At 40.0% G+C, this 25,382-nt stretch overlaps 1 protein-coding gene across 21 annotated transcripts in view; it reads left to right on the plus strand.

Annotated features, from left to right (window-relative positions):
• Positions 1-25,382, plus strand: part of GPHN (gephyrin) — a 590,148-nt gene that overhangs the window by 369,819 nt on the left and 194,947 nt on the right. For 11 of the 21 annotated variants that reach the window (XM_073348373.2, XM_073348352.2, XM_073348355.2 and 8 more), the window contains 3 exons: positions 10,141-10,207; positions 17,839-18,111; positions 19,493-19,600. In XM_073348373.2, coding sequence (XP_073204474.1) covers positions 10,141-10,207; positions 17,839-18,111; positions 19,493-19,600 — 448 coding nt within the window. Of the gene's footprint in view, positions 1-10,140; positions 10,208-15,938; positions 16,070-17,838; positions 18,112-19,492; positions 19,601-25,382 lie in introns of those variants that run through there. The other 10 variants (XM_073348358.2, XM_073348374.2, XM_073348359.2 and 7 more) reach the window with 2 other exon arrangements.

Raw genomic sequence — 25,382 nt, forward strand, 5'->3', positions numbered from 1 at the left:
AGCTTTCATTTTTAAAAATAAAAGTTTCTAGCCTTCCTGGTTGCAGAGTAAAGTTTGGCAATGTGTACTCTAAAGGCTCAAAAACCAGAAGGCAAAAAGAATTATTATTTTTTTAGTCATTCTCATGATTTTGGGGGGCCTGACGGAGGATTTTTGAAGTCTTGGGGTTGGCAAAGCTGTAATATGAATACATTTCAGGAATAATTTAGAATAATTTATAAAGCTTCTCTGTACAAAGCATCTTGCTCAGTGAAAGAACATAAACTAAGGCAGAATCTAAAAAGCATGCAGTGGTTCTTCACATTAATATAGAGAAGCTTTGAAATTGTGCACTGAATTTTACAAGACCCTGGACTAGTCAATATAAGAATTATACTCTTTGTTTAAAAATATTTCTTTGAGTTACTAATGATACATGGGATTATTAAGATGGATAATTTTAAAAATCAAGGTTAATTTTTACAATGTAATGTATTCTCTCTTTAACTCCACTTGGATTGTGAAACTAGACTGTTTAATTTCACTTTGGGTCTAGTCAGTTTCACACTCTGATTCTCATGCACTAGCATTAATTGGGTTTGGATCTCCAGCACTGTATAGGGAATGTTGAAATCCTAAAATAGTTTTTTTTATCAAAATGTTTTACACTGAGATCACATTACTTGCAGTCATATTAGGTTTTGCAAACTGTTTCCCCCCTAAAACTCATCTGCAGTTTTCCTTTAATATTACTACACAGAAAAAAACTATGTTAAAAGAACATAAAGGTTGCAAAATCAAGCACTCAGAAGTTAGGAGCTGCCAGAATTAAGGTTGTTTATGCAACCTTACTGTGGCTCCCCTATGTGTATGCATTATGATGATACAGTCATTAATTACATGATCACAAACTATTTTTTCCAGCTGACCCAGCTTCATTCAGTGCACACAATGGAGGATGATCACCTAATGAACAACTATTTAATTTTTTGTTTTCTCCTTATTCAGTGTATGGCCCCAGATGTACTGCACACTATTCAAACCCTGCTCTGAATACAAAATTATTCATTTCTTCCTGGGCTTTTTAGGGGTGTTCATTGCTATTGTATCTGAGTTTTTCACAAATAATGAATTTATTTTCACAACACTTGTGAGGTAAAGGGGTATTATTATCCTCATTTTACAGATGGGGAATTGAGGTATATTGAGATAAAGTTCAAAGATATACACTAATTCTGGGTGCCCAATTTGAGATGCCTCTTGTCAGTTCGAGGGTTAACTGCACTACTGGTCCCCTCTGTGATTTGCTCGAGGGCATCCCAACCATCACCTCTCTGTGGGTCAGAACCCACATCCCTCTCCCTCCAGGCCAAGGATTTAGTCTTGCACTCCCCCTGCCATTCATTGTGCTCATCCCATTGTGTTTTAGTGGAACCTCCCATTCTGCTGTCTTCAAGGGTCTATGACAGTCTTTACTGATGACCAGCCAGCTTTCAAAAGCACGGTACATTTATGTACAAAAGCCTTACGGAGAAAACATACAATAAAACAATATACAGTCTGCACACATGCTAAGCTTACCAGGTGTCACTGTCTTCCACATCAAGACCCTGGTATGTCTCCAGTCCTTCAACTCTTCCAGCAGGGTTTTTCCATCTTAGTAACAGTCTTATGTTAATTTGTGGATCAACAGAGTGTCCCTGAGTCAGTTCAGCCTCCACCTTTATACCAAAAGCCCATCTTCTTTGAGTGATTTCATGTCTATTCCACACTAAATGCACGCATACTTTTGTACACTGAAACCGTAGTAATGCCCATTGGAGCAGTGTATTCACTCTGATTCTCCTTGCACCCCCCGCCAAGGTTATAAAGAGGGAGTCACTTTCAGTCCTTCTCACCACCCATGGATGGTAGTCGGAGCCTTACATGTGCTCTTGCTCACAGTTTTTACCTCTATCAAGAATTATTTTTCTAGTTGTGTATAGTTAGTTAGTTGTATATAATTGTTAGTTAGCTAGTAGTACTATTGTTGTCCCATTTAGAATAATTTACTTAAACTTTGTCTTGGTTTCTGTTCTGGGCAGTAGCTTGGTACCAGGGCTTCAACATGCTGAAGTCACCTAGTTTTAAGCACTGTTCCATCTTCAGAGTAACAATGCCTGTTAACAGCCCTCTTCTTAGTTCTTAAAGTGTCTGGGAGAGAGAAAAGTGCCAGATGTGAGATCCTTCAAAAAAAGGATTGAAAAATCTAGAGAGATGAGGCTGTGGGACTTTCTTATGGACTGTGCTTTGAGACCTGCCTCTGAACTTGGAAGGTTGGTGCAGAGCAATACAGCTAAAAAGAGTTCCCCTTACAGCAAGGTCTCAGACCATTGTCAACCCTTATGAGAGCCTTCTTAGAATTGCTTGGGTGCCAAAGATGGAGCTTGAGCCCTGGATTGAAGTTCCCTGGTACCATCAACTCTGGTACTGTCAACACAACCATGGAGACTGATGTCATCTGCTGTTCTGGGCTGAGAATCTGCCCCCACCTCGGTACCACCATACATTGAGTGTCAGTCACCATTGTCGGTACCAACGATGCCAGAAGCATGTATTGCGGCTATAGATCTCCTGTGCTTGTCAGTGTTAGATTCTCCACTCTTCCAGATGTATGATATGGAGATTTCCACACTGGTCCTACCCGTGAGGCATACATTACACTGGACATAATACGACCTTTGGTACAATTGACCCTGGCAGTATTTACCTTGGCACCGTCAATGAAGAGATCACCAGTATCACCTCATTCAAGCATTTGGTACCTATTGTCTGCAAGCCTCCAGTCCCTCCATAAGTAGTGGCTCTCTGTCTCCTGCAATTTCCCCTGATACCATACCATCATGACTGATGGATTATTCCTTCTTATCTTTGTAATCAGAGGTTTAATTTTATGCCTCACCTTCAATGTATAGAAGGTCTCAAGTCTCTCACCTTCCTTCTTTGGGGACATCCTCGCAAACTTGCCATGAAAATGGGTACAGAACTGGGTCAAGAGAGAGAACCCAGTAGAGTCAGCATAATTGGAGCCCAATGCCTTATCTGTTCCTGCAGTGCCTTATTGGAATTCCTGGGGCATCCCTCCTGTCTCTAAGTCACTTTCCCCCAACCCTCTGAGATACAGATCACTTAGTAGGGACAGTTTTACCTCGTACCAATCCAGTGGATATCATGCATCCCCTTCCCCACACCATCCACCGCGCACAAGGCTCACCAGAACAACCCTCCCACACCGTTCGCAGTTGGGGCTGAACGCCCGAGCTCTGCGCCACACGGGCATCAGTTCTGAAGGCAGTGCTGCCCGCCAGGAGCAAATTTCTCCACTGCTGCTGGTGGGCAGTGCTGCCTTCAGCTGACGCCTGGGCAGCAGCTGCCACTCTCCACTCTGCCTTGCAGCTGGGCCAAACATCCAGTTTTGGTGAAAAAGTAGGACTAGCTGGGACAGAGCTGAAAGAGGGGACTTCTCCTGGCCAAAACAGGATGTATGGTCACCCTAAACCAGGACCATATAAGATGGCCAACACCCAAACATAGGGACACTAAAAAACTTGATTTAGTTGGGGAAAAGGTTCACCCAACATCTGGGTTACAATTCTGTATCGCCAATCACCAAGTATTATTGGCTAGATACATACACAGTCACAGTCTCCATTACTCAGACTTCTCATCCCAGTCCCAGTCTCCTTGCCCAAGCAGTCACAATTCTCCCCATCCTGATTTTTTTGTTCCCATTCTCCTTCTCCAGCTAGTCTCAGACATCATGGCTCTCATATGATTTGTCTCTCCCTTTCCTACAGCTTCCAGTCAATCCTCGGTATTGCTGTTTCTTCTCACCCATTCGCCCACCCTGGGTCCACCACTAGATTCTAGTCCCAGTATCAGGACATCCCCTCCTCAGTGTATCTCCTTTTTTGCAACAATTTGCTATCCTCTTCATGCAGCTGAAGGTAACATGTAGCCCACTGCATATCTTTCAAGTTTGCCTCATTGAGGGATATCACTCATTTATCCCCAAAACAACCAAGAATCCATAGAAATTTGGTATGCTTTAGAGTTGCCAACTACCACAGTATTTTTTTGGTCCTGAAATTTTGGAGCACTTTTATTTGCTTTGAGTGATCTCACTAGAAGTTATGGGCAGCTCAGGACTTCAGGCTGAGCTGGAATTGATGTCCAGTTCTGGCTTCACCGGCTAGAAGCCTCACTTGGCAACCTAAACTTTAAACTTTGGGTTGCTGTTCCATTTGTCACCAGTAGAGGCCACTGCAGTTCTTGCTGCCTGCTGCTTTAGTCTGCTTTTGAATTTGCAAGGTTAGCAGTGTTGGTCATCTTACTTTTATTGTTGAAATTATTTAGATATTAAAGAATCATGAAATTGAGGTTGTAGAAAGAGTTATGTGCACGAAAGGAATGAGTCCACAATAATTTAAATTTCCTGTGTGATGTGGAGTTTTGTTATACATTGTATCCCACCTAGGCCTTGCCAGGTGGAGATGTATTACTTATTGTTTGGAAGCCCGCTAAAATCTACTGCTGTGGCATACAAAGCCAGGCACAGTATTTATTAAATTAAGCTCTTCATATTTGTTGTGTTGTAGGATACCTGGAAATGTTCTTTCCTAACAGTGAGGATAGATACTGCATAGGAGATAAATACAGAGAATTCTGTTGTAAAAGTCCAGCTTTAACCAAAATGTAGAGGTTGCTGCTGCATCAACTTTCTTTCTTTTTTTCTTTCTTGACACTCAATGAGTATATTGAAACAGAAACTTCTGGCTCCACACACAGCATGAAATTTAAGTAGTAGCAGTAATAGGATTGAACTGTTCAATTTGCATATTTTTCACATATGCAAACTTTCCAAACCACATACAAGGGCATGTCCCTTGCAGAGCAGCATAAATCACAGCTTTTTGACCTGCATCAGTTCAAACCCTGCCCCTCCCCCCTGTTCCTCATGGGTCTCTTCACCCTGGAGGGTCTGCAGTAGGGGTTCCCTTCTCCCCCTTCCAGGCTGGAGGGGCATCTCCAAGGGCTCTTCTGCCTTCCAAGGCTGGATGCTGCAAGAGCGGAGCAGGAGCACTGTCCTGGCCCAATTGGTTGTAGGAGGGAGTGAGGAGAGGAGGGAACAGAGCCTCTCTGAGCGGCAGGGCTCTTTAGCTCCCTCATCCCCTCACTCCTCCTGTGCAAATGGCTTTAGGTTGCTCAGGGGGAGGAAGAGGAGGGGAGGAGGAATGGCGGGGGGAGAAGAGAGAGAGAGAACACACTCTTCCTATAGCTGTTCTAATTGGTTGTTCTGCCCTAGAGATGGGCAAGTGGCACAGACAACCAATCAGAGGATTCATATTCTCCAGAGCAGTGGTTCCCAAACTTGTTCCGCCGCTTGTGCAGGGAAAGCCCCTGGCGGGCCGGGCCAGTTTGTTTACCTGCCTCATCCACAGGTTCGCCCGATCGCGGCTCCCAGTGGCCGCGGTTTGCTGCTCCAGGCCAAAGGGAGCTGCTGGAAGCAGCGCAGGCCATCGGCCGAACCTGTGGAATGGCAGGTAAACAAACCGGCCCGGCCTGCCAGGGGCTTTCCCTGCATAAGCAGCAGCAGCTGTGTGGTGATTAGGCTGCAGGTTGGAAACTGCTGCTTAAGGAGGGCTGGGTTGTCTCACTCATTGTAAGACTGGCTTCACCCCTACCCAAAATGCTGTCATTCGTGAAAAAATGCAAGAGTTGACAATGCTGAATTTTACATGCAAAATGTAATCTTCTTTTTTCATGCCATGCCATTTCCTGTGACAGACTAGGGAGGGAAAAGGGACAAGGAAGGAAATACTGTCATCTCTTTTTAAACATGCAGTTCACGTTGTCAAGTGGACAAATTGCCACTTGAATCTTTGCAAGTTATCTAGTAACCTTAAGCTGTTACTCCGTTCCCCTGGAAGAAATTTCTAAACTGAGCAATATTACACCTGAAATATGCTAATACAAGAGGCAGTACAGAGACTGTAAGACAGAACATATTTGAACTGCACAGTTGAAGGCAAGACTTGTGTTCTCTGTGAGTCAAGTTAGCAATGACATGAAAGGCTCATTCTGAGGCTCTGAAAAGCTACTGTGCTCTTTCATGCTGAACATTTTGACACCTGTCACTAGGAAATTTGTAACCCTGCCAGAAAAATGCAGTACAGCCTCTAAGTGCCATTAAGACACTGAATTATCTGTGTAAGAGGAAAGCCAGGGAAATTCTCTCCCTCATAAATCAGCTGTGGTCCTTGGCTCTAAACATTCAGTAACATCCCAGCAAGAAATATATTTTCCCCTTCCTCCTCTCATTTTCTGTGGCTTACCTTTTCATTTGCTAAAAAATTGTGACACCTTATTTTTCCCAGACTGATGCTTAAACTTGGGTGTGTGAGTTTGGTTTTTGCTCCCTCCCACCACACCCTAAGATTTTCACAAAAAATTTGTTCAGTTCTCTGTATAAAATTGGGAGGTACTCTTATGACTCCATGGCAACATATAATAATTGTATTCTTTTAAAAAAATGTTTTACTAAAAAGAAGAGCAGGCAAACTCCTCCCTATGGCGCTGATTCAAAAAAGCATCCCTATTCAAAACAACATGTAAGGGCTGTCCTGACTCAGGCCCTACGGCAGTGATTCCTTAATGACAGGGACAATTAAAACTACCCACATATTGGTTCACTATGCTTTCATTTTGGAGATGTGCATTTACAGTCTGCAGTTTTCACGGTGGCTTCACTCTTGCCCTTTAGCTACACTCTAATATTTTAGACAACTAAATTGTAAAAAGCAAACATCATATGTCCAATCTCTGACATTTTTAATGAAGAATGTGCAGAGCTGGGTAAGTGCTGCAATCAGGCAGTCAATACAATTCACCTACTTTTTTTACACGAGTTGGCTTTTGCTATTTTCATTCCCCTTTTGACTTTGTTTTCTGCAGACATTCCTGCAAAACAGTTTTATTAGTATGAATGTCTGTAGGAAGTGAATTTTAAGTTCATACCGTTGAGTACTCAGATTTACTTTTTGAAAGCATTTATACCAAGATTCAATCCTTCAGTCAGAGAAGAGGAACAATGCTATATGGCTTATGTGGCCAATCACAACTCAGCTGTGTAGCTGAAAAATTAAAATGTTACATATTAAGCCATAGAATAAATGTAATTTGTAAACAATGTAATCTAAAATTACGAAAAATTTTCAATCTCTTCTCAAATATTTAACAAATAGAAAAAAGAAAAACTTGTGGCATAAATTCTTTGCAAATTATTAATTGACTTGCAACAAAGCAGGATTTACAAAGTCTAGCAAAATTATGTAGGAACTCTTGCAAAGAATTCTCATGAAACAAAGTGTGCTGTCAGGAGCTGACTCAGCACCCTGTCACTCAACTCCCCACCAGTTTATATTATTTGAGCACTGATTGAAAGACAGGTGGTTGGCAGAGGTGACCAATTAAGTGAGAGAAGGTACAGTTGAGAGGCTAGTTGGGTGGAAGTATCCAGCAGCTAGGACTATGTAAGCAAACATGAAGGAAGTGCTGGGAGGAGAGGAAGACAAAAGTAAACAGAAGTGGCTGCTGCTACTGTACCTTTCTTCAGAGCTAGTGGGGAAGCTGGCAATGATTGTAAAAGTAATATATAATAAAGCATAGTGGTGGTTAAGAAGACCTGGAGCAGTTGTGGTCAGTGACTGAAGTTGGAAAGGACTCTCAGGATACCCCCGGCACCTTATTGTATTGAAATGAAGTCATGAGGAAAACATGCATCTGTCCATATCTGATGGGATTCCCTAATGCATAAAGAAGGACAAATTGTGCCACAAATACGTAACGTCACTGCATCTAAATTGCTAGTAGACTGATCTGCGCAATGTTGGGGTTGTCTGGTGAAGGGCAGGTACCTTCTAGGACTTGCAGCTTTGCTCCCTCTTCTCTTGGTTTTGACTAAATGTTCTTTACCTGAGTTCTGGGGAAAAAATCTCTCCTGATAACGCTTCATGGTCCCATAGGTTGTAGTACACTCTGGTGGTGCTAATGGACTTTGGTTTGGGCTACAGATGTACATCTGGGGTATCATTTGTGACAAGGCTCACAGTGTTTCTTTACTTTCAGTGTCAAGGCAAACTCCATCCTATGATGTATTTACTGTCTCCACTCATAGATACCTGTGGGTAAAATTTTGAATTTAGGGGCTGATCCTGTAAATAGGTACAAACATGAGTGACTACTCATGTGAGTAGTTCCCTTGCTCTGCTAATAATGTCATCATTGACCACGCACTTACCTACTGCCCCAAACACTTTCTCACTTTCTTCCATGACACCACTTAAACATGGAACATCCTCCCTGAACTGATCCTTAAGGCCACTACCTTCCTTCTTCAAATACTTCTCAGAACCCACTTTTGACATAAATGCCTACAAATGTTCACCTGTAAATGATAGTTAGGGTTTGGAGCAATTGGGAATATCTAATGAATAGATATAAATATAATGCAGAATATGTTTTTTAAAAAGGAATTGTACATTGTATATAATTACATATACATATTTTGATGTATTCATCTCTCCTTCCCTTTATATATCACTTGTTTTCTCAGGGGCAGGTACTCTGTCTACCTCTTTCTCCAAAGAGGTACACTACAGGGCCTCAATCCTGACTTCAGGCATCTAGAGGTATGTGTACACTGCATTGTAAACCCAGGCTTAGACTCAGTTTTGAGCCCAACTCCCCCTACTGTCCACACACAATCTGTCTTCCTGGGGTCAGCAAGCACTCAGGACCCTGATCCCAGGACCCACCTGGGGGTTGGATCCTGAGTCCTGCTGAGACTCACATCCAAGCCCTGTCATTTTGCAATGTGGACACAGCTCAATCCACAAATCCAAGTCAGAAGGTCTGCATAGTGCAATATGGATGCATTAGCACAGTTGTGAGACCCAGGTCCAGCAATTGTAAATCCAGGTTTACAATGCAGTGTGGATGCTCAAGCATGGGCTTGGAAACACCAGGTCCACAAGCACTGGTCCCACAGACCCAGGATTACAATGCAGTGCAGATATACCCTATGTGGTATTGAAATATAAAAGTAATATTTATTATATATACCGTATTTTATATTGTATGATAGAGATGTTGTGTGAGTACAGGATTGAGAACCTGATCCGGGCTGATTCTGAGGTCTTGAAACCAACTTCTGCTTTGTCTTTTTGCAAATCATTTATCTCTTTCCCTCCCCCTTCCCCCCCCCAGCCCCATCTTTAAAATGGAGGTGTAGTCTGGGGTGCCAAAGAAATAAATGGCTAAAGTTGTGAAGGTCTTTGAAACTGTTAAGTCATCTACATAAGTGCTTAGCAATATTATTATTATTCATTTTTGATCTTCCATGCTGATGAGATAGGCTCTAATCTCAAATTTTCTGCTTCAAGTAACCTCTTCATCTTGGCTTTTTCACTGCTGAATGTGCCTCTTGGAAGTGCAAAGCAGACTCGTAGGGAGAATAAGATTTGAAAATTGCCCTTTATGTTTGAAGTGAATATATCACCATTCTGTCCAGGTTGCTGTACTAACAGTCCTCCTGTTTAAATTTTTATATATGAGAATTATTATTATTTCCTTTTGCTGTAATTAAAAACATAAAATAGAACAAATGGAACATTGAGTGACCTATTGTTATTTTTAGTTCCTAGTCAAAATAATTTTCTGGAACCATTACTCAAGTTGTACACAAACCAAAGAATTTGAGAAAATAGCAAATAAGCCAGATCCTTATTTGATGTAGCTAAACAATGAAGTTAATGGCACTATACAGATTTATGCCAAATGGGGCTCTGGCCCAATCAATGTCTTTATATTACACTTGATCAAATGTGGAAATCTGATTGTCTGCCTTACCTAATGCTGCTTCTGCTCCTGTTTCTTCTGAGCACATCTCACCCCCCCGTCCTAATTCAACTCTTGATTGGAATGTGACCACCAGGCATTTTGAGAGCATGCAAACTGAAATGGCAGGCAGTGGTGACTAGTTATAATTGCCCTTTCGTGCTGGGCTTTTCCCATGAAAGATGGCACATGCATACATTTCACCCTGTTTCTCTTTCTTTTCAGACCTGTATGTGGAATCAGAGGAAAAACTCTCATAATTAACCTGCCAGGCAGCAAAAAAGGGTCACAGGTAAGAAGAGTTTATATTGAGTCTACCTTTAGAGCTTGCTGCCATCCTATAAGAAGGACTTCACATTGCTTGACATGGCAGAAAATTAGCTACACAACCTATTTTACAAAAATCCATGTATATATGTATTAATATCGCCAAAAGCAGGATCAAGTGCATTACTGTCTGCAACCACAAGACTCCGCATTCTGATTCTCAGGGAGAAATAAGAGATCCAGCTCAGTCTGATGTATGAGGAATTCATTTATTTCTTACTACCAGTTTTGGTCAGGAAAGGGGGGAAAAAACGGTGTAGGGCAACAGTTTTTAAACTGTTATGAAGATAGATATATTCCAAATAATCTCTTCTTTCATTATTGAATTTAAGACTTATTACAACTGAAAGAATTTTAAAACTCAAAGTTACTTTTCACCCTTCATGTACTTTGTTTTCTTTTTGTCTTTCTCTCAGCTTGGACAGTGAAACTAGCTGGTCAGTTTTCTATTTTAAGTTGTTTTCATTTCCTGATTCTAATACACTACCCCAATTATGTTATATTTTAGAGTTTCCATCACAGCAGTGAAAGATTCACATCAAAATAAGAATTTTACCCCATATTTACTATTATTTAAGCAAAAATAAAAAATGAATATTAATAAGCTTGAAAAAGTTTTGACAATGTATATAGGTGGTAATCCCAAAGAGACCTTATTTCAATACATTATATTGCCCCTTTTTTAGCTTCTAAAGATTGATGTCCCATGTGTTAAACTATGGGGGAGATAGTGGCATTGTTTTTCTGTTAATTTTTATTTACTATTTCCAGTAGACCCACAATGTGCTAGGTGTTATCCAAACAATAAGAAGGCACGGTCTCTGCCCTGAGTTACTCATAATGTAAAGATAGGCAAATAACTAGACAAAGGATGATGAAAAGCTGTACAACAGGTTGAGAAATAGTTATTTTAATGAATATATGAAATATGTGTAAATGATAAAGAATGAGATCACTCTGCTGAAAAAGAAAGGAAAAAAATATGTAGTGAAATTTCATAAAGGAGGTGTTTTTGTAACCTGTTGTGCTTTCTTTGTCTTTCTGTCCCCCCCTCAATTAGTGTAGTTTAAGAAGGCAAGATCTCTAATTCTAATCTCTAGATTTCAGCAAAGGTTATTAAGACCCATGATAGAGAGGTATACTTATGAGATGTAGGAATCTCATGAACTGAATTGAATGAGTTAGTTACAGAAGTATCAAATGAGGATTTACTCTTTTTAATGAACTGTTACTTCCCTTTTAATTTCATTAAAATAACCTTATTAAATGTCACTGGAAGGTAAAAAGAGGGTATGTGGATGTTAACATTCAGAGCTGGAAAACATGCAAGACTGCAATTTCCCTAATAATGAGAAAAGTTAAAATGCCATCATGGTCAAAAAGGTAAATGTGTAAAAATTATTCCTTCTTACTCTGTATATGTTTCCTTCATATTTTATGATTCACAACTGCCAACTTCTTGTGCAAGGAAGTGTTTATTCCTCTTAGCTTTGTAGCACAGCTACAGGAGAGGACCCTGGAGTCTATTTTAATAAATTAACCTGGAGTTTAATTAGTAAATTATTTAAGCGCTGACAATGTACTTAGCTCTGACCAGGACACCAATATAAAGAGCTGTGAATTTAAGTCTCACTATCAACAGAAACAGCAGCTAAATTCCAAATGCAGAATCTTTATTACTGGTAATGACATGAGTCAGAAAAAGTACCCAGCTGGATTTTTAGATCCTGTTTAGTTAATATCCCTGACAATTAGACAAAATCAATTTTTTACTTTTAAACTCTGCTTATTTATCATGGAAGGAGAATAAATCATGAAGAGAACATAAATAGCAGACGTTCCATGGTATTTTATATTCACTTTTCTGACTATACTGATTGCTACTTTTTGGTAGATAAATGAAAAGAAGTGTGATGTTTCAAAAGATAATTTTTTAAGAGATTAAACTGTTAGTGTAATAAAATGGCTCTAGTCATCTTTTAAGAGGAGCAATTTGTTTGGTAAACTCTAGATTGTACCAGGGTTGCCAAACCTGCAGGATTGTCCTGGAGTTTCCAGGAATTAAAGATTATGTCATGTGATGAAACCTCCAGGAATATGTCCAACCAAAATTGGCAACCCTGTGTTTGCCTTAGCAATATAGTGGGGGAAGAAACAAACCCTTGTACCCACAAGAAGCTGTACTTTACCCAGTACTTTGGGTTGTGGCTATGGCTGTAATGATAGGCACACTAAATATTCCACTTGGCTTCAGAGAGCATTCAGTGTGTTTGATTGAATGCCAAAACCAGCACATTCTTCTCTGCAGTGCTTGTGTAAGGTCTGGGAGCAAAAGGAAAGATATAAGTGGTGCTGGGATGTGCTGTTCAGAGAACTTTTGTACAGTGTGCCTCAGAATCAAGATTTGTGGGAGATTTCTCCTACTTTTTGCCTCAACAAAAGAAAGAAATACAATATTTTATAACCTTTATGTTGAAATGTTCTCAGTTAGCATTAAGTTGTTAAAGATAAGGGTGCAATAAAACCCAACTTAGTTTTCAAGTTCGAGCCTCTAGGTTGGTTTCAGAAAATGTATTTAGTAGAGGACCATGCAATGACACTTCGAATGATACAACCAAACTATTAAAGTCATGCAGTTGCTACTTACACGGTATACAATTACACTTATGCTCAAATATCAGTCCACTGACACCAAATGAAGTACAGCCTTATAATCTTAGAACCTAATAGTACCCTTTTGATATTAATTGGAGTTCACTGGCAATTTAGCAAAACTACTCCTTTTATAAGCAATTTATAATATTAATTAACATTAAACTGATCTTTCCCATAATTGTATTTCTACCACCTTCTTATTGGCTCTTTACATTACACAGTATTTAAAATAACATCGTCCCATATTATCGATATAGATAGCATTTTAATAAACATTCACAATTCTTAAAAACATTCATTAAAACCTTGCTTTAAACCAGTTATAGCCTAAATGCAATGAGTAAAATAACCCTGGGTCATGTCCTTGCTAACTCTTACTTTCCCATTATATTTTAACTTTCTCACACTAGCAAATTCAATTTCCCATACTCCTTTACACTTAGGCCCAAAAGCTAATTTCAACTTATTTCTTAACCTAAACCATTGTATAGGCTACAGAGGGCAGATCACCCTGAGGTACACACTTGATGTAAATTGTCATAGACCCACTGATGTCATCAGGCCTATGACAATTTACACTAGCAGAGATTATGATCCCTAGTGTTTTAATGTTTGCCAGTAAAAGTTCTGAATACTACAAATAATGTGGGGTTTAGAACTCTCTTTTGGAACCTATTTGTCAGTACTAAAACCAAACCGGGTTTTGTTTGGTTGTTTGCTTGCTTTATTTTCCCCAAAGCAGCCTGTTTACTTTTCTAATGTGTTAGTAATTCTTTGGGTACTTCCTCAAAGATTCACTGCTTTTCATTTTCGGTCAGCTTACAACTTCCTGTCCTTGTCCACCACTTAACTTCTGTTTTGCTTTTTGAGGTTTAGAGTTTATTTACATAAAGAGAGTTGTGTGCTTTGGTATTTCTAAGACTGTTTTATAAAAAATAATAGTTTTGGAGAAATAGTAGCAAGAGTTTTGCACTTAAAGATTATTTTTATGTTTAATGTAGTGTATCTGTATTCTCACCTAACTTACAGCACTTATACTGAGTACAGAATTAATTTTCAAAGAATTTAGAAGTAAACCTGTTAATTAGCTTGAATTGTAATTCAAATGCACCCTTTGAAACTTTTTTTAATCTTTCTGGCAAATTGATTCATGTGTAGAGTCTAGCATCTAAAGGATAGGCTACTTTTTATTTTGTTAATGTGATCATTTTTTATTTCCTGGCAATATTTATTATAACTATTTCTATCTACAACACACCGTTCATTATTGGCAACGATTTGTTGTTGAATGGATGCTTCAGAATTGGAGATTTCATTTTAAAAAGATTTGCTTCTGTATTTCTGGTTGCAAAGAAAACTTGAAAATGAGCACCAAGTATAACAAATGCAGCATTGTCTTCTCCCCTCCCCATCCTGCTCCTATGGCCCTCCTGCCACATGGCTGCTGTCTTCTGTGGTCATCCCATCACACTGGGTCCTCTGACTGAGTACTGACCAGAGGGAAACAGACTCTGCTGATGTCGGCAAAGGCTTCCCCTCTCTGGCACCATTCCCCAGACCTTCGGCATCGGCCAGTGGAAGCAAGGGATATCTCCAACCATGATCCCCGCAAGCCAACTTGTCATTGGAGTTGGAGGTGGAGCCATGCACCCAGCCAAGGGGCCGATACCAGTACCTGGCCTGTGTTCTGTTGGATCCCGGTGCAGGTGCCCCTCAAAGTACTTGGTCCAGTGGGCAGTGACCTATGCAGGTCCAGTGGTCTTTTTGGAATCCGTGGGGTTTTCCCCAAGTACTGGGACATCTTCCAGCTGTTCATACTTGGTGGGGTCCAAGAGAAGGCCCTCTCCGCTGCACCGTCTGGCACCCGACCTGGACTCTAGTACCAAACACGGTACCGATACTCAGGATTTGGGGCTACATGTTATGGTTGGTGCAGAAGAAAAGGAGGAAGCTCTCCTCCTGGTTCAGGCTTCCTCTTCATCCCCAGACGAGGCTGTGTTGTGTGGCTCGGCGCCTCAGGATGACCTTACAGCTCACCAGGAGCTACCGAAAAGGATAGCTTCTAACCTACAATTGGAAGTGAAGATGCTTAAAAAATCCTCCCACAGCCTGATTGACATCTTGGCCTCGGCAGCCCTCTCAAAGGTGGCCCTACCCCTCAACCAGGTTGTTATGGGTCCAGTCAGATCCCTATAGCAGATTCTGTCCTCCCTGCCCCCCACTTCAAAAAGAGCAGAGAAAAAGTACTTTGTCCTCAACAATGGGTATGAATACCTTTATTCCCATGCCCCTCCCAGGTTCCTTGTGGATGCAGCAACCCACAAAAGAGACAGGTAAGGTCTGCAGGGTGTGACCCCCAAGGTGATGGACTCAAAGAGTCCTATTTGGTAGAAAAATGTATTCTACTGATGGATTACAGCTCCACATCTCCAATCAGCAGGCCTTGCTTGGGCAGTATGATTATAACATCTGACCTTGTGTCTATATTCAAGGAGTCGCTGCTCTCAGAAGTCCAGACAGGAATTCTCTGCTCAGGTGGAAGAATAAAAAACTATAGCCAAGACCTTCCTCCAGTCTGCCCTGGATGCAACTGACACAGCTACTAGAACTATGGCATCGGCACTATTCATGCAAAGGTGCTCTTGGCTCCAATCTTCGGGCCTTCCACCAGAGGTTCAGCAGTCCATTCAGAACCTTCCATTTGAGGGAACTTCTCTCTTCTCACAACAGATGGACACAAAATTCCATGGCCTGAATGATTCTAAGGCCACTCTCTAGTCCCTGGGCCTCTATGCCCCAGCACCTTTGAAGAAGTATTTCAGACCTCAATAACCGGTCTACTTCTCGGCTCCGCCACTGCACCAAGACCTGTTTAAGAAACGAAGCTGGGGTTATAAGTACAGGCAACTGCCCTCTTCTGCATCAGCCCTACTACTAGGCCCACAATGATATCTGGGAGGCCCCAAGCAGAACTTTTGAAGGGGCACCCGAGGGTGTTATATCAGTTCCCATACTGGATCCTGTCCCCCTTTTGTTTTCAGACTGATTCTCCTACTTCAGCCCTTTGTGGTCCCTCATCACCTCGGAACGTTGGGAGCTGAGAATGCAACTCGTTTGCGCGCATGAGGCATTGGAACCATTCACAAAACACCCCGTGCTAGGTGGTGGCAAGGTACATAGTGGGGTAACTACCCATGATGCACTGCTCTCTGCATCGATGCAAGTGCTGCTACTGTGGATGCACACCGGCAACACGAGGAGCATAGTGTGGACATGCAGCAGCAGTTTAATTACTGTAGTGACTGTACATCACTGTAACGTAAGTTGATTTAATTTTGTAGTGTAGACAAAGCCTAAGAGACATGGGTATGGATGTCATCTAGCTGTCTGGCCCTTAGTCCCCATATCAGTGGAACTTCTGAGAAGACAATATCAGAACATTGACACCTAGCAACCAATGATCCAGAGGGATACAGATTTCCCCACTTCTCAGCAAGGAAGTTGAGCAACATTCCCCAGCTTGAAAACAAAGGGTTGGGAAGTGCGAGGCAGGCGATAGGAGCTGGCTGTTGGAAAGAGTCAGGGCTCTCACCTGGAGTCTGGCCAAGGAGGTCAGACTCAGGGCAGGGCAGTACTACAGATTTACATCAGCACAGCTGCATTGGTGTAGCTTTGCTGGGCTAACCAGAATGGGCTATGCTTTAACCTTCAGTTCTCTGTGCTAACCTAAAGACTTCCTATGCTGTGGTCCAGTCGACTAACAAACCCTACTGTTTTGACAAAGCTGTTTGAGTGTCACTGCAAATGCTTGCTGAGGTCCATTAATCCCTGAAGAGCATACAAGTCTCTACCAGGAGTCTATCTATCTATCAGCACTTGCTGAACAGAGCTTACGGTGTAAAGCAGGAGTGCTGAAGGCCAAGAGGTCCAGTCTAAGGAGGCAGTGAAGCCATGTGGCTTAGCCTGGAGGACAAGTGACGGCCTGGAACACTGAAAGGGTTCCTCCTACAGACTGTACCAAAGCTTGGTCCATAGCACCAATCCTGTGGATCTGAGACAACTAGATTGTTTTAATTTTGTTAAAATATTCCTAAATACATAGGTAGTTTGTGTATATGTGTTGTGGGAATGCATCACACTTATGACTGGTATTATAGGTACAAGGGGTACAGTTACGGGGTACAGTTACAGGGTCTCTACAGTTTTTCAATTTCTCCAACCATAGGATGGAAACTTCTTACAATCTTTTAGAAAAACATAGGACAAAGGGAGGTTTAGAGGATAGATTTTATATGGTCACTGTTAAATTATCCTGAGTTATAAGAAATTATGATGATATTAATGATAGTCTGTCATTCTACAGCCCATAGGAAAAGTCCAAGAATAAAAAGTAATGTATCTTACCATATGAAAGCATGATTATAGAAACCCCTAATGGTGTGAATAAGAATTTGAAGAATCTTTCTTTAGATATGAAAGGAGCAAAATGGGGACAGTTTGAGTCTAGGATCACTATAGGCATAGAATAAAGGTTGTTTATGTGTTGAATGTCTGTTTAAATATTTGTGATGTGTTCTGTGGTTTGGCTAATGATTATTTTATAAACTGTTGTGGATTGGTTACTGGATGGTGTGTACAATGGCACTTAACTGTTGACATCCTAGATTTTTATATTTGTAATATTGGTTGGTTAATTTTAGCTGTTGCACAACATAGTGTTCTTGTGTATGAATAATAATACTGTATAGCGCCCAATTCACCTTTGATTAAGCTGTTAGATTTTCACTTGATTCTCCTCCCATCAGCAATTGGATGTTAATGTTTTTATCAGATGTCAAATCTGATGTAAACCCCAATTACTCCTTACTGACAGAGAAGTCAAATCCCTATTTTCGTCTGCAGGTAACTCTTCACTGTCATTTCTCTTCTTGTTGTACATAGGAATGTTTTCAGTTTATACTGCCAGCTCTACCTCATGCCATTGACCTTTTGCGGGATGCCATTGTAAAAGTAAAGGAAGTACATGATGAACTTGAAGATCTACCTTCACCGCCACCTCCTCTTTCTCCTCCTCCAACCACCAGCCCACACAAACAGACAGAAGACAAAGGTGTACAGTGCGAGGAAGAGGAGGAAGAGAAGAAGGATAGTGGAGTTGCCTCAACAGAGGACAGTTCTTCTTCACATATAACTGCTGCAGCCATTGCAGCTAAGGTGAGTCTAAGTCATATGCATAAGAGGCACTTAGGTTTCTATCTCAGGTACTTTCCACCAACATCCAATTGCATTTTAGGAACATGTTTGTTTTTTGGTTTTACAAACTGATGAATTTTAAATACATTGTCTAAAAATCAGTACCATCCAGCTCCACAACAATATGCGAGCCCTGTTTTGGTAGTTATCACAAACTTTGTAAGGTACCACACATACCCTGCTATTATCTTAATGCTTTTGTGGACTTTACAATACCATTTTCTGAAGTGCTAGAATTTTTTATTTTTACTTAAAACACCTGCCCTGCCTGACTGTATTACCTCCAGTAGGTGGTACTTCATTTCCTGCTATCACAGTGTTCTGTTTAAAAGGACAGTATTGATTTCCCGAAGCTAAAATGGAAAAAAAATATGACAAATAGGTTGTAGAATAGCTAATAATCTACCCAGGCTACTGGTATTCCCCCATATACATCTGTGTTCTGGGGGCCTAGTGATGTGGAATTCTGCTACAACAAATAGGTCTCATTACTATTTAGATTTCATTACTTTAGCCAGTTTGATTAGGCAAATGTTACTAAGACTAGGATTAGAAATTTTGGCGTATAAAAGAAAAATGACTTGCAATAATTTGTAAAAATAGTGCTTGGAAAAATTTATGATTTCAATGTGTCAAAAACAGTTAAAATACTATTTTCTCTATAATTTTGTTTTGCCAAATCAATACTATTGTTTTAGTTGCAGCACTGTATCTTTTACCTTTGTTTCATGCATTCTGTTTATACGTATTTAAGGTTTGTGTGTTGCTAGATGCTTGTGAAAGGTTATTTAAGTTCATCCACCCTACAGTTGGCTAAGCTGATGTTTTTCAGTTGCTGTTGATCACCATATCCAGATAAGGAATTCATTTTAAGTAAATCAAAAAGACAGTATGCCACTTATTTAAAACATAATAGCAGCATTCCTGCTCCCAAAAGATGAAGCTCAGGAATGAGCCATCATGATTCCATGATGCCTCCAACCTAACATCATTTTCTCATGAACAAAAAAATCCTGATTACGTATAGGTTTGCAGGATTAGAAGCAAAAGGTGATGTAAATTATCAACTGCAAGTTGCAATTTTTGTTAATATTAATTTAAATGTTATGTCTAATTAAGTCAAATAGTTCTTTTGAAATGGCCAAAGACTTACGTATTTAGTGCAATTTTTATGGGCAGAAAATACCTGAGATCTAAACTGATTGTGCTCATATAAATTTCTCAGCACTTGGCATTTCAGTGTCCCACCTGTATTCACCCTTGTTCCCTCTCAGTCATTTTGCTTGTATAGTTTCATGTTTTCCTGTCACTGTATTCATAGCTGTTATGTATTGTACATTAGAAGCATCCATCCTACACCAGTTCTGCTGTTATCATGGCAAAAGGTGAACAGCCCATCCCGGGTCTCATCTGTTATTCCCATCACGCAGCAGGCAGTGCAGGAGAACCGGTAAGACACACCTACAAGAGGCTTTTGCATTAATAGTATCTGCAAGTATACTGCCTGCCTCCTCTCCTAGCGTGTAAAGAGGACATGTTATTTGTTTTATTCTAGCAGACATACAGTGGTGCTTTAAAAAAAAATTAAATATATGAAAAGCCACTGAGCCTATTCTGTTAAGGACACAGAGTTTAATAAGATCTATCCTATAGCCAAAATATTTGGTTGAGGATTAAGATATTGTGGGTTGTGTCAGTGAGTATCCTCATTTGGATGCCAAAATGTTCATTGCTATGAAACATGTCTGTTTCATCATCTCATATATTTAATAAATTATTCAACCTCATTAAAATAATCCCTTAAAATTATTGCTTTGGAGTCTTGGTGGCTTTTTCCCCCATCAAGTTGCATTGCCTCTTTAAATACTTTTTTCCTTGGTGAGTGTATCAAATTAGTGTGTCATTTGAATTAGCCATTCATATTTTGCTTGTTTATGCTTTAATCATTTATAGATTCTACTAAATTCTAATGTTTTGTGTTTAGAGTCAGGATTTCCCACAATGTAGGGGCAAAAATTGAGGATGCGGAATAAAAAGGACTTTTATTGTAGATATTGTTGAATTTCAATGAACAACAGGCAAAAGTGAGGAAGGACATGACATGGCCACATTTAGGATAGTCAGCTGCTCTGACAATTTAGGTAGGAGGGCCATAGTTAAGAGTCTGGCAATATCATTTGCTGTTGTTGTTACCCCAAAAAAATTCAGACTAGATTCCAAGGTAAAAGAATGAGCTAAGATGTCATCAGAAAATTGTAATTTATCATGTTTATAGCTACAGATTAGTGAGCCCAAAGAAAACCAATTGGTTTGGAGAGACTTGGACTATCTGATCTCATCAAACAGCAAGCTGCTTTCTTATTTATTATTGGTAAAAATTCTCTGGACATTGTAACATTAGTCTTGTTGGCAGAGGCTGCACAGTGTTGCTCTTAGTTTTTCACCTTTGTGTGCCTCCTCAGACAAATGATAATCCAAACCATTGATCAAATAGTCTAATGTGTCTGTATTTCAGACATGACATGTTAAAAATGTAATTTACGAAATGAGGAAAGGACTCTTTTGGAGTTAACACAGCAGATGATGAATCCATGTCCAATATATGAACTTGTACTGGTACTGACACTCTGCTTGATGCTACTGTAATAAGCATCTATATCATTATTATCTCCAATGTACACTCTTCATTATTATTAAAATAATGAATTCAATGTCTCTCAGCAATACACTAACAAATTGTCATCTAAACTTAGTTCCAGGGTTTTTGGCTAGCTTGTTTTAAACTCTCATGATACCATTGTCATCCCCCCCTTAATTTGATCTTCATAGGTCAGGATCTTCATGGCTAATTTATAAGAACTTTTTTTATTGTATATGCCTTTCATCTTTTGTGTCTACAAGATGCTTCTGCTCTTCTTATTCATTTTGGACAGTCATGACAATTGCAATCAGCAGTTTATACACTTGACTAACACCTTGCTAGTACTGTCAATTTCTCTTCAGATCCTCTTGGGGAAAGAGAATAAGGAGCTTTTGCCTTTTTTCCTCTCTCTTGTCATCATTTGGTTCTTTGATCTCAAAATTAACAAGAGAAATTGTAAGAAGATAGGTATAAAACCATTTCCAGAAAAGGTGGTGTCAGACAGAAAGATGTCCTTCAGAATCAGAATAAATGTGCGTAATAAAATGATGGATAGTGAGATGGATGGAAAGGAGAGGAATGAGAGCGAGAAAGGACAAGGGAAAGGGGTAGGAGTTCTCCCCTAGCCAGGGGAAAACCACTCCCCAATTAATCAGTTCACTGCCCCTTCATTTCAACTGTTCTACTCTTCCATAATTAATCAATTTTTGCTCTGCATGCCATTCCAATTGAATTTATTTCCCTTCCCTCAAAACATTTCTTCTTCAGTAAGCTTGATGTCAACCTCTACCACCATTTAAAATCCTTCCCACTGCTCAGTATCTCATTTTCTACTCACCAGCACCACTGCTGTTTAATTTTGTACACCCCACACATCCCCTTACCCAAGTGTTTTTTCTATACTTTCCTCATATCTTTGTACTCAAGTATTTAGTTTCTGATACTCCATATATTCCTTCTTTCTCTCTGCATTCCTTTGTCAATTGTTTGCTTCCTTCGCCTACTCCTTAGACTGTATTTTGATGGAATGTTTTCAGTTAATTATATGTTTTTCAGGGCAGGGGCCTTATTCTACATCTGTAAAGTATCTAGCACAATTTGGATGCCATGTAAATAATAATAATTAATAATTTAACATTATGTTGTGGTAGTGCCTAGAGGCCAACCAGATCAGAATCCTATTGTACTAGGTGCTGTGCAAACATATAAGATTCAATGAGCTTATATTCTAAAGACAAGACAAAGTAGGTAGATGAGACAAACACGTGGGTCAGGGTGGAGGAGACAGAGTAACAAAAATAATATCATGTAGACTCATACATTCATAAACTTTAAGGGCAGAAGGGACCATCATGATCATCTAGGCTGAACTCCTACACATCGCAAGCCACAGAACCTCACCCACCCGCTCCTGTAATAGACCCATAACCTCTGGCTGAGTTACTGAAGTCTTCAAATCTTGATTTAAAGACTTCAAGTTTCAGAGAATCTTCCATTTACTGTAGCTCAAACCAGCAAGTGACTCATGCCCAACACTTCAGAGGAAGGCAAAAACCTCCCAGGGTCTCTGCCAATTTCAGTTGTGGGAGAATCCTTCCAGACACCACACGTGGTAGTCAGTTAGACCCTAAACATATGTGCAAGACCTACCAGCCAGCCACTCGTGAAATAATTCTCTGTTGTAACTGAGAGCCTTCCCCAAATAGTGTCCCATCTCCAGCTGTTGGAGATATTTGCTAACATCAGTTGCAGATGGGCCATTGTAGGCAATCTTATTTACCACCCCTGCCATAAATTTATCAAACCCAGTCCTGAAACATGTTAGGTGTCTTGCCCTCACTATTCCCCATAGAAGGCTGTTCCAGAACTTCACTTCTCTGATAGTTCATCTGATTTCAAGCCTAAACTTATTGATGGCCAGTTTATATCCATTTGTTCTTGTGCCAACATTGGCCCTTAACTTAAATAACTGCTCTCCCTCTGATGTATTTAGAGAGCAATCATAGTAGCCCTCTTCTGCACCTGTTCCAGTTCGAATTCATCTTTTTTAAACATGGGAGACCAGAATTGCACACAGTATTCCAAATGAGGTCTGAGCCGTGAGTTGTATAATGGTAATAAGACTTCCCTATCTCTACTGGAAATACCCCGCCTGATCCATCATAGGATCACATTAGGCCTTTTTCATGGCTGCATCACATTTGCAGCTCATAGTCATTCTGTGACTGATCAATACACCAGGTCTTTCTCCTCCTCTGTTGCTTCCAAGTGATGTGCCCCAGTTTATACCAAAAATTCTTGGTTTTAGTCCCTGACTTTACACTATTAAATTTCATCCCATTTTTATTATTCCAGTTTTCAAGGGCATCCAAATCTTCTTGTATGATATTCCGGCCTCTTCCGTATTGGCAATGCCTCCCAACTTTGTGTCATCTGCAAATTTCATTAGTATACTCTCATTTTTTGTGCCAAGGTAGTGAATGAAAATGTTAAATAAGAATGGTCCCAAGACCAATCCCAGTCCCTGAGGAACTCCACTAGTAACCTTCCTCCAGCCTGACAGTTCATCTTTCAGTACGACCCATTGTAGTCTCCCCTTTAACCAGGGTGCTGAGCCACCTTTCAAATATCATATTAATCCCCATGTTTTCCAATTTAACTAATAATTTCCCATGTGGAATTGTATCAAATGCCTTACTGAAATCCAGATTGATTAGATCTACTGCATTCTCTTTGTCTAGAAACTCACTTATCAAATAAAAAAGATCAAGTTGGTCTGGCACAGTTCTACCTTTTATAAAATCATTTGTATTTTATCCCAATTACTGTTTACCTCTATGTCCTTAACGACTTTCTCTCTTTCAAAATTTGTTCTAAGATGTTGCAGACAATTGAGGTCAAACTAACAGGCCTGTCGTTTCTCAGATCCCTTTTTTCCCCCCCCTTTCTTAAATATAGGTACTATATTTGCAATTCTCCAATCATAGGGTGCGACCTCTGAGTTTATGGATTCATTAAAAATTCTTGCTATTTGGTTTGTAATTTCATGTGCCAAGTTTTTTAATATTCTTGGATGGAGATTATCCGGTCCCCCCAATTTGGTACCATTAAGTTTCTTTGAGTTTCTCTTCCACCGCAGATGTGGTCATTTCTACTTCCATATCCTCATTCCCATTAGCTACCCTGGCACAGCCCCCAAGCTCCTCATTACTCTTGTGAAAAAGTGAGGCAAGATATTTGTTTGTGTTGGGACATGCCTAGATTATCTTTACTCTCCACCCCATCCTCAGTGGTTAGCAGTTCCACTTCTTCTTTCCTTGTTTTCTTTTTATTTATGTGGCTAAAGAAACTTTTACTATTGGTTTTAATTTCCTCTGCAAGGTCCAGCTCTGCTTGGCTTTTGGCAGTTCTCAGTTTTTCTTTACACTTTCTGACCTACAAGAGGTAGCTTTCTTTGCTGATCCATCCCTTCTTCCATTCCTTGCAGGCTTTCTGCTTTCTCTTAATAACCTGTTTTGAGATGCTTGTTCATCTAATTTGGTCTGCAACCCTTTCCTACAATTTTTTCCCCTTGTTTGGGATGCAGGTTTGAGATACGTTAAGTCAAAGTTGCAGAAACTAATTCCAAGCCTCCTCCACATTCAGATCTTGAGTTCTAGTCCACTTCCCTAACTAATTCCTTTAATATTTTTTAAGTTTTCCCTTTTGAAATCAAGGGCCCTAGTTTCAGATCTATTTTTGGTTATCCTTCCATTTAGTTTAAACTGAATTAACTCATGATCACTTAAACCAAAAGGTGTCCTCTACAACCAGTTCTTCTATGAGTTCCTTGCTACTTACCAAAACTAAATCTAAAATGGCACCACCTCTTGTTCATTTTAGGACTATTTGGTGAAGAAATTTATGAGCTACCACATCCAGAAATATCTGGGCCCTACCATTATTAGTAGTACTTATTCTCCAATCAATATCTGGGATATTAAAGTCTCCCATAATCACAAAATTTCCAATAATATTTTTCATTAAAAATAATAAAGATGTCACTATCCATATCCAAATCAAATCTTGGAAGTCAGTAGCAGCCCTCAAGTACTGTTGCAGTGGAGCCTCTGTTACCTTTCTTTCCCCAAGTGATTTTGACCAAGATTCTATTTTATCCTTTCTATCGCTTCTAATTTCCTTATACTCTACCTCATCATTAATATACAATGCTACTCCACCACCTTTACCTCTATTTCTGTCTTTCCTGAACAGCACATATCCTTCAAGATCTATATTCCTGTCATGACTACTATTCCACTGTGTTTCTATTATCTCTTTAATACCTAGTTTTACTTCCTGCACCAGTAATTCTAGTTCATCCATTTTGGTACTCAGGCTCCCTGCATTGGTGTACAGACATCTTAGTTGTTTCTGCTTGGCTTTGCCCAGATTCCTTACTTCAGGTACATTTTACTGCCAGTATTGCCTAACTTACAGTTACTATCAGTGGTACTCACACTTTCGTTCCTCACGTTGTCCTTGCTACTACCTTCTATTGTTCCTTTCTCCATTACTGTATCCTCTCCTACTTGATTTTCCTCCCGCTCAG

Source organism: Lepidochelys kempii, chromosome 6, assembly GCF_965140285.1.
Source record: "Lepidochelys kempii isolate rLepKem1 chromosome 6, rLepKem1.hap1, whole genome shotgun sequence".
In the NCBI taxonomy this organism is placed as follows: domain Eukaryota; kingdom Metazoa; phylum Chordata; order Testudines; family Cheloniidae; genus Lepidochelys; species Lepidochelys kempii.